Raw genomic sequence first — 10,735 nt, 5'->3', positions numbered from 1 at the left:
ACAAAAACGACAATCAGATTTTTATGGAAACTAACGAAGTAATATGTAATAAAATATTACTATATGATTATGTTTGTTCAATTAATTATCTGAATCGCGAAACAAGGCTTTTTTTAATTAAGGCGACCTTGTGATAGGAATTAAAGTACGGACTAATTCTAGTTATTAAGACTTAAGAATCTCGTATATTATGTAGTAAAAATATTTGGTTACATTATTTTTTATCTATAAAAAATTAATTATATTATATACGCAAATAAATAATGAAATTAATAATGTTATTCCTATTCTAAGTTGTTTTGGGGATTTAAATGGCACATAGTTTGTTTATTTGACTTTTTACGTAAGAATGGGCGTGTTATCATATATGATTTTATGATGTAATATGAAACTCATTATTTAGCAATGTTCTACCAAAGTATTACGGATGATTTAATTATAGTCTGTGATTAAAGAAACGAAATGATCCTGAAATTACTGGTTCGAAGAGGATGTTGTTTTCGACATAGACGCATGTACTTTTGCGGTAGCAAACTCCGAAATAATGCTTCAAATGTCAAGGTAATTTTACATTTTTACTGCATGCACTAATTTTCTAAAACAATATTCCTTGCTGACATATTAGAATGAATAGAATATAACAAATAAAGGATATTGAAAATTGTGAGTCGTGATTCAATGATAAACGTCGGTGTCATGTAATTTTGTTTCACGAAGTAAAACAAGTCACGTAGATAAGCCATGTTAAGTTACATGTTGTATAACCGTCGAACGAGGGTAATTTTATATTTAGGGACAGGAGGTTTTCATTCTAACCTCATAAGCGTCAAATGAACTAAATAATCATGACAAAACCAACATAATGGGTTTGCGACCAGCATGGATCCAGACCAGCCTGCGTATCCGCGCAGTCTGATCAGGATCCATGCTGTTCACTATCAGTTTCTCTACTTGTTATAGGGTTTGTAAGCGAACAGCATGGATCCTGATCAGACTGCGCGGATGCGCAGGCTGGTCTGGATCCATGCTGGTCGCAAACCCATTATGTTGGTTTTGTCATGACGCGGCTTATATATTGTCTTGCACTAGTTTTTTCTCTTGTGTTTGAAAATATATGTACATAGCTACATTTTTTGTCTATATAGAACAATATCATTCTTATGGGAAGTCCCGGATGTGGTAAAACAACCGTCGGTAGGGTTTTATCGGCAGCATTAGGACGACCAGTTCTCGATATAGATGACGATCACCTAGAAACTCACTGGGGAATGTCGGTTGCTCAAAAGGTTATTGTTGTTGTTGTTGTTTTGTTATTGTTGTTTGTTTTGGTCTTTATAAAAGCAATACATATTGTGTCAATATTATTTTATACGAAATTAATTTAGTGCGATAGTGCTGGAAGCTGTAAGCTTATTGAAACACTCGAATCCATTCCTGGAACCAACCACTACTAAGCAAAGTGAGTAAAATTTCTTGCTCACGGAAACAACGGCTTGTCCCTGACGGGTTTGGAACCTACGTAGCCAGCAATCCATAGATAACTAGTCCGACGCGTTAACCACTCGGCCATGTGACTATATCAATGCTAATAAATTGGACAAAAATGAACGGACCATGCTATATTTAATTAATTTTCTGAAACTTAAAGAAAAGTCAAAAGAACGAGTTTTACATGTATTCTTTAACTGAATGGCACATGTGTTTTCCTGGCAGTTAGGAAGAAAAAACAATAATGGGTTCTTTAACAGAATGTCAGGTTTATTGTTTTTAACTCTAGACTACATGATAAATCAAAGGGCTGCAGCTCTATGGTATTTTCTGATCTTTGCAATCTAAATCATACCTATGTACCTTGAATAAAAACGAATACATTATGTAATTCTAAATTGAGAATTTCCATTTCGTGTTTGCAATCCTTATTAATTTCGAGGTATTTTGTTCACGATAAACCTGTTGTTTAACACTGATGAAAATAATTTAGCGAAAATCTTCTCGCCAAAACAGTCCGACATGTATATATTCCACTACTCGACAGTCAGATTTATTTGTGTACTACGCTCTGGAGTATTCGGTAATCGACATAGCTAAAAATAGCATTTTCATTGATTAAAATGATATTCATGATAATCCGAAGCTTTACGGAAATAGCCGAACATTTTTCATTGGGTAAAAAGATATTCATCCGCGAAATTTGTGATTGTAACCTCATATTTCTATTGACTAATCTAAACTTTTAATGCACTGTAATTCGTTAAATGCCTACATTAAAAATTATTCTTTCTTCTTAATTGCTGGTTTTTAAGCAGTTTTGAGTGAGAACTACTTTGCGTTGTTAGGACTGTGAGGAAATTTTGTGTCAGACCGTGGATGTTAGCTATGTATTTACTGATCTTACGATCAGAAAATACAAAAATTAATTTGCGAAAGTGATAATAATTATATTAATATCTTTATTTCAAGAAGGTTTCGTCGGAGCTGTATTGTTTATAGTTTTGAATATTGATATTAACATCGTTCTGTTTAAGTAAGCCAATTTAGTCTTTTAAACAAACCGACAGTTGGCGACCGTAATATGTTTTTTACATCCCCGTTTCAAAAACGGGTCCTATTATAGAACGCCCCTGGCAGGCGGGCGGCGTCCAATTTTGTACGGAGCATATCTCCTACACACATGGAGCTACATAGAAATGTCCATGTGTCGCGGGCACGCCTCTAGGTCAAAGGTAAAGGTCATACTTAGAGCTCATTGAAAAACGCTTGTCCGAAGCAAATCATTTACATGCATTGAGGGATTCCAATATAACTTGGCACAAATGTTTACCATTGTGAGGCAGAGTGTCGCGCGTAAAATTCATGTCCCTGCAGTCAAGTTCAAGGTCACATGTAGAACATTATTTATTTATTTATTTTATTCATTGTGGTTTTTGCATATTGAATCGAGTGCCAATTTGATGTTTAAAATAACTACTTTATTTTGTTTCTATACTATATACATAATTATGTACACGTATAAATTTCGTTTCAAAAGTCTTCTATCTTATATTATATATTCTTTTATTTATCATGAATAAATTTATATTCAGCTAGATGAAGTTGGTTCAGACCGGTTTGTTGAAGCAGAAGGACAAGCTCTCTCAGCGTTCCATACAGAAAATCACGTGGTGTCTCTAACAGGTTCAAATCCGATGCATGATGCTGGAATGTCGCACATTGCAAGCACAGGTTTGATGTACTTCTTTATAAAACATATGAAACAAAATTCTATGAATTTTACTATTTTAAACGAATATTTATATTAAAACGGAAATCATGAATTTCCAGATAAACGTTCTGTTGACGGACGCCTCTCCGTTCTTAATCATCTAGCTAGCTTACCGACAATCGCAACCTTTCGGCCCTTTACGTATGTCTTCGGATAAGGAGCTCGAACATAATAGTACGCCAAGAAACTAAACATGTTTGTTTGTTTGATTGGGTTTTACGTCACACCGACACAGCTTAGGTCATATGGCGACGTTCCAGCTTTACTGGCGGAGGAAGACCTCGGGTGCCCTTCCGTGCATTATTTCAGGCACGAACGGGCACCCGAGTAGAACCACCAACGTTCCGTAAGCTAGCTGGATAGCTTCCTCACATGAAAGAATCCAAAGTTCCTGTGGGGATTCGAACCCACAGCGCTGAGGGGCAAGTGGTTTGAAGTCAACAGCCTTGACCACTAGGCCATGGACGCCCCAACATGTGAACAAATAGTAATTTAATGCTGGGAGTTGGTGACAAGTTTATTTCCAACATATCCAGTAAAGGTCCAACTTAAGTAAGTGAATTCATACCTACAAAAGCAAATAATACATTATTTATATATTTATTATTATAGTTGTAGAAACCGAAAGTACAAAATGCCAGACTGTTGGCATTAAGTCGGATTTGTTTAAAAGTGTACATCAGTGGGCATATTTAAATTAAAAATGGTTGTCAGACAAATTTTCAATCATAACTGTATCAAAATATTTTCCTTTGGACGTCAAATATATATATTTGTTTTTACACTCTCTGTTTCCCATGGGGTAGAACTACTTTCAATTCGTATTAGGCTTACGGAACGTCGGTGATTCTACTCAGGTCCCCGTCAGATTTTATTCAATTGTAACAGGTACCGTGGTGTTTCTAGATGTACATATGACAGATATTTTAGAGAGGCTAGAGCGGATGAAGGTAAATAGGATTGTGGGTCAAAATGACGGAACCAGTATGGCGGATATACTTCAATATAGGCAACAATTTTACGAGAAATGGTACGATACCAGGGTAATATGTGAAAGAAATGAAAGCCCTGAGAGTATTGCGGGGAAGGTTTTATCACAAGTTCAAAACATAGAAGCGAAGCATGGGTACGTCTCAACACGGGGTTTACACATGGGAGATAAAGGCTTCAATGAAGTGCTTCTACAAGGTTTAGCTTCGGATGGTGGATTGATTGTTCCTCGAGATGAAACTCCAAAGATGTCCATCGGTCAGTTAAGTCGATTAGTTGATCTCACGTATCCGCAAAGAGCTATCCGAATTCTAGAGAAATGGATGGATTTCAGAGATCTACATCCTCGGACTTTAAGAACTGCTGTAAATAATGCATACAATCTAGAAACGTTTCAGGATGCCAATATTTGTCCTGTGCGTCACCTGGACAGGGGTCAATACGTGCAGGAACTATTTCACGGACCAACAGCCTCGTTTAAAGATGTCGCACTTCAGTTGATGCCACAGTTGTTTATGAACGCTGTCGCGGAGGAATCTAAAAGCAAGTATGTGATTTATCAGCCGGATTAACTTGTCTTAAATGTCCAAGCACTACTTTTTTCAACGAAGTATCAGAAAAATCAACACCTAATTTTTTTTTATATCGTGTTTATTCAATACATACCCGCTTCAAAAGAATTACTAAAACAACTTTCTTTCTTTCCATGAAACTTTTAAAAATAACTTTTGCTCGTGCAGGTAGCTACATGTAGGTATATTTTAGATAACTCAAAATTACATGAAATGGAATTCTAAACGGACAAGCTTAATTTCATAAATGAAAAATTGTGCATTATTTGATTTACATTTTGCTATACAGGTACTTGATTTTAGTAGCTACATCCGGTGATACTGGCGGAGCGGTTCTCGATGGTTTCTCAAGGCATGCTGGTATGTAATAGCTTTCCTCTGGGAACGGTAAAGGTTAAAACATGTCCTTAACTTTTGAAAAGTCCCATGAAATGTTAAGTAGATCTATAGAACTGTCTACCGAAAAGACTGGGTTAAAATAATTCCTCTCATGCCTAAAATGAAAAAATGGAACGGTTCTAAATATCATTATACAGCGTGAGAGGTGGTCTTTCTGTATATGATGTTAAGTTTGTTTTGGTAAAGACATTGATAAAAACTATAGAATGTTAAGCGATTCCTAGAAAGCCCTTGTCTCACTTAGATTAAGTTACAAAAACAACCTCTTCACCAAAGAAGTAACAAAGCTGTTTGATATAAATAAGTTATCCTTTGTAAGTAATCTCATATTCGTTAAGATTTAGGTGTTTTAAAACATTCAGTTAGTCTTTTTAGATGGTTAAATGATGATTTAAAGCTTATAGTTACAAATATATAAATCGAGCATAAATGTGGGTTAGGTGGACGAAAAGTGTTATAGAAGGCTTTTTTATTGTTATACATAATTGCAGGAAACTTCTCAGCAAACATTGGCGTGTTGGTTTTGTACCCGCTTGAGGGCATCAGTGATATACAGCGAGAACAGATGATTTCTTACAATAGCCACCTCGCGAGGGTCGTGGGTATGTACCTTTTGTTTTGTCATACAGTGCCACTATAGCTTATCGGTATGCTCCTGTCCGAATTTGATAACTGATTGGTAATGTTGTGTATTAGGTCAAATGTCATTGGTTCGTTTGTCAATGTATGGTATACTTTAACTAGATTGCTATATGGTATTATTATTCAAAGGGGCTGGCTCTTAACCCTACGTCCATTGTATCATCCGGGCTGTTTTCATTTCCTAATCAACAAAAACACGTACATGTATACATACAATTACAAAACTGTAGTGCCAAATATAACTATTCGAGACTTGGCCGGTCAAACAATTCAAACTTGACTTATATTTTTGTTTACAAATCAAGGAGTTTCCGGAAGTGATTTTGACTTCTGCCAGACCAGTGTAAAGAAAGCGTTTGGTGATCACGATTTGTCACAAAGACTATTCCAAGATCACAATGTAAAAATCAGGTATGCTTAGCTAAAATATTTCAATGAATATCCCCGGATTTGATTTTTCATGCCAATTTATTCTGAATTACTTTTCACACAGTGATCATTTTGTCTACTTGTCTACAGATATTTATTTTAAAACAATTTCTGGTTGTTGGATGAATGAAAGATCGAAAACTATCTCAGTAGGAGAATAAGTAAAAAAAAGAATGTTGTGTAAATATCATCATGTTCAGTTTTTCATCTGCAAATTTACGTTTACTTAAATAATCCTCTTTAAACAGTTGTTCGCCATTGCTTATAAGTCAAGCATTAGAGAAACAAGTTTTACATTTAAAAAAGGATACGGATTATTAACTGGTATAATTTTCGATAAGGGCCCAAAAATAAATATGTGATCCTTCAATTGAAATGTATGTTTTTATTAAAATGTATGTTTCATCACAGTGCTGCAAACTCGATCAGCTGGGGAAGGTTATTGCCACAAGTAGTATATCACGTGACTTCTTACCTTGACCTTGTGAAGCAGAAGGTCATTGCTATGGGAGACGAAATCGATGTTTGTGTTCCAACCGGCAATTTTGGAAACATTCTTGCGGCCTATTATGCAAAGGTAGTAAATGATTTTAGGTGAATAAATGTTTTATCCAGTAATCTTTAATTCATTGGAGGATTCAACATTAAAGCAGCTTAGAATTACATGAATATACAGTACATATACAAGAGAGGTAAGTGACAGTGAACAAGGGAGAGAGGTAAAGGAAAGCAAATGTGTGAGTGAGGTTCAGTACAGCAAACATATGAGAGCGGTAAAACACAGCAAACGTGTGCAGAGGTTGAAACATAATTATGAGAGAGGTAAAGGACAACAAGTATTAGTTAGAGGTAAAGGAAAGAAGACACGCAAGAGAAGTGAAGAACACAGATAAGGGACAGCAAACTTGTGGTGAGGTAAAAAGACAACAAACAAGCGTGAGAGGTAAAATACAGCAAACAAGGGACATAGATAAACGACAGGAAACGTGCGGGAAAATTGAAGAGCAGCAAGCTCACGAAAGAGGTAAAGGGCAAACATGAAAGAGAGGTAAAGGACAGCAAACAAGCATGGGAGGTACAGGACAGCAAACAAATGAGAGAGGTAAAGAAAATCAAACACATGAGAGAGGTTAAAGGCAAATATGAGAGAGAGAGAAATAAAGGACAGCAAACAAGTGAGAGAGCTTAAGGACAACAAACATGAGTGGTTTATGGCTAACATGAGAGAGAAAGAGGAAAGTGACAGCAAATATGCGAAAGAGGTCAGGAACAACATGTAAGAGACAACACACGTGAGTGGTGAAGGAGGACAAACATGTGTGAGGTTTAGTTTAAACTTATTTATTTTAGCTCAATTTCGAACTTTCGAGTCCACTTCCTAGAACTCAGCAGTACTCAGTACTAATAACATATGAAGAAACATGGTTGTGATTAGAGTAAGGCTTGAAACCCACGATCCATGTGTTGTGATGCAGACACCTTAACCACTAGGCCACCGCTCCCCTATGCGCGAGAGATGAAGGCCGGCAAAAATGCGAAATAGGAATAGTACAGCTAATATTTAAAAGAGATGGAGAACCAGCAAACATGTCAGAGATATAAGGGAAAGAGAATAAGCCGGGTTTTTTTTCTCACAAACTTAGTGTAGTAATTCAAACATGAATGAACACAGTTAATTGGTAACGATGTTTGTATAAGGTATTCGTTATGTGCGTGTTCCCGCTGGGTGTTGGGTGCTAGATAAACATGATTGATGACAGACCCTGTCTATAGTGACCGTCTGATCAGTATTAACCCCGTTAACGTGGCTTGACATGTTTTTATTTTGAGTTTTGATAATGTAAATGATTACAATATTAACTAGGTCAAAACACTTGGTATTTCAGGTGACTTTGTGTAAAAACTATCAATTTTAATTGTCTTTACAAATGTGCATTTTTAAAAAAGAAGGCTTATCACAGTGTTACATGTATATATGATACATTATAACAATTATACTGATATTCTATAACACATATACACATATATACAATGTATTATACTTTTGCATAATCCTATTATATTTCTATTTTTGTGATATATGATACATTTGTACATTGTCACACTTATTTGTGATATATTACATAAATAAATATACTGTGATCTAATATGATACATTGCTACAATGATATAAACAGTCATTTGTGATATATTAAATTTGTTATCATTATTTACTACCACTTCAGATATTTATTACATTAGTAATTTATTATTAATTGCCACTAAAGTGTTATATAACATATTATTAGTATTAAAACGTTATATGGTATATTTCTAAAGTGTAATATTGAATATACGATAAACGATATAATAAATATGTGATATATAATATTTTTCCACTACATTGATATATTATGCAAGTATATTATTACATAATTATTTATTAATGAAATATTGATGAAATAAAATTCGTATTTTCATTTTCTGTATTTTCACTGTAAAAAGAGAAATATTATTTATTAAACAGAATATTCAAGTCTTTTTTCTATAAGTAGAGGATTTTTTTAATCTTGTGATATGAAAATTAGCATATTACCCTCCACTCATGAAATGTATTTTCATATCATTCGATAATAATAAATCCTTTATTTACAGAAAAAAACTTGAATATCCACTCTTTATTACAATTTTACATGATAAATGATAATAGGTTAAATTATATATATAGTATAAAACAAATATCAACTCAATTCTATTAAATTTTAGGAAATGGGAATACCTATCAAGAAACTCATTTGCGCGTCCAATGATAACAATGTGGTTGCTGATTTTATCAGGTCTGGATGTTACGACATTTCCAACAGACGACTGTTGCAGACGATTTCTCCCGCCATAGATATTTTAGTGTCTTCTAACCTTGAACGCTTGCTGTATAGCATTTCTGGTAGAGATGCTAGCTTTATAAATAGTGCCTTCACACAACTACGAGACAGACGAAAGTTTGACGTCCCTGCTCAAGTAAAAAAAAACTTTATAAGCATTAGTTAATTTCGTTGTTTACTTTTTTTTTCATTAAATGACCTTCTTAAATTTCTAATTTCACACATAAAGTCAAGGATTAATTTCTGAATTTTCTTTGATATAGTAAAACAACATTCGTGAAAAATGTACAGAACATTCAAAGTAATGTGAAAAATATATAGCCTAACTTAAACACAAGCATAGGGGCACAGAATGCGTTCCTCTGTTCAATTGCCTAAATCATGTATCTCCCTAAAATTCTCCGACCAGTTTATGCAAATCCTTGACCTTTGAAAAATAAGGTGATTTTGTTTTTAGGTGCTTGAGAACATACAAGGTCTGTTTCACGCAGATTGGTGTACCGAAGAGGAGTGTGGGAAGGCGATGAGGGACACACTTAAAAACAATGGTATCTGATTTTGAATTTTGTTTCATTATTCTTGCATAGACACGTGTGCCTACATATTTAATGTGGAATTAAAAAAAGAAAGAAAAAACATGGGATTCGAATATACCTGCGATCCCAGAAGAATCTTAATTGAAGTCCAAATTGTTATTCGTAGGGGGAGGGGGGCTGATTTTCCTCTTTAGGCGTCAACTAAGCTTTGGGGCGATTGATCAATTGGGGTTTTTTGTGGGGTCTTGGGTAATACCTTTGAGTTATATTAATAAAATATATCCTCCGTTCAAAAAGAGCTCATAAACCATCTTTACATATATTTATGCAATTTGTTTATCAAAGTATGTCTTAAAAATTAATTTTATTTTTATACAAAACATTTTAGGTTATCTTATGGATCCCCACACCAGTATCGCAAAAGTCGTAGCTGACCGATTTAAACAGGAAAGACCCATGGTTATAGCGTCCACCGCACATCCGGGCAAGTTTGCTCATGACGTATTGAAAATAACTGGGAACGCAACAAACAAAATGGCGACGACAGAAATGCTTCATGCGTTAGATAATATATGCCCTAAACCTGGTGTACATAAATCTTTACTTAAAACTTTGGAGAAAGATTGCGTGGGAGAAAAAAGTGTGTGCGATGCTAATTATCAATCCATTGTAAGCCAGATCGAAAATATTGCTAGAAATATATAAAACACTGTGTGTTCATTTATTACCTTAGCACTGGAGTTCATGAAAGTATATTAGAATTAAAATGTCAAGAAAGTGCATTTTTATTTCTTATTTAAAATGAATTTTATCTAAAGTGAATTAGTCTATAATGAATGTCTATAAATGGAATTGAATACTTACTCTAATAGTATTTAGTATTACACATATGAACAAACCATGAAGAGATTTATACATGGAAGCAGAGATACATGATCTGATATAACAAATATTTATGTAGAGGATATTAAATGAGTATTTAATACTAAATTTATTGAACGAGTTGAATAAAATCATAATTTTCGAGTCTGCGGCGAACATTAC

General features: G+C 34.5%; 1 protein-coding gene across 1 annotated transcript; it reads left to right on the top strand.

Annotated features, from left to right (window-relative positions):
* The first annotated feature begins 420 nt into the window (after positions 1–420).
* LOC132752187 (threonine synthase-like 1) lies at positions 421–10,471 on the top strand. The gene is made up of 11 exons (XM_060742485.1): positions 421–561; positions 1,146–1,286; positions 3,084–3,222; positions 4,151–4,799; positions 5,114–5,184; positions 5,715–5,825; positions 6,171–6,276; positions 6,706–6,871; positions 9,040–9,291; positions 9,613–9,703; positions 10,080–10,471. Exons 1-11 carry the CDS (start codon positions 463–465, stop codon positions 10,394–10,396), a joined length of 2,142 nt encoding a protein of 713 aa, XP_060598468.1. The 5' UTR covers positions 421–462; the 3' UTR covers positions 10,397–10,471.
* The last annotated feature ends 264 nt before the right edge of the window (positions 10,472–10,735 follow it).

This window comes from Ruditapes philippinarum, unplaced genomic scaffold (genome assembly GCF_026571515.1).
Source record: "Ruditapes philippinarum isolate M1 unplaced genomic scaffold, ASM2657151v2 ctg375_1_1_1_1, whole genome shotgun sequence".
NCBI classification, from domain to species: domain Eukaryota; kingdom Metazoa; phylum Mollusca; class Bivalvia; order Venerida; family Veneridae; genus Ruditapes; species Ruditapes philippinarum.
This window is presented reverse-complemented; position numbering and strand designations above follow the sequence as displayed.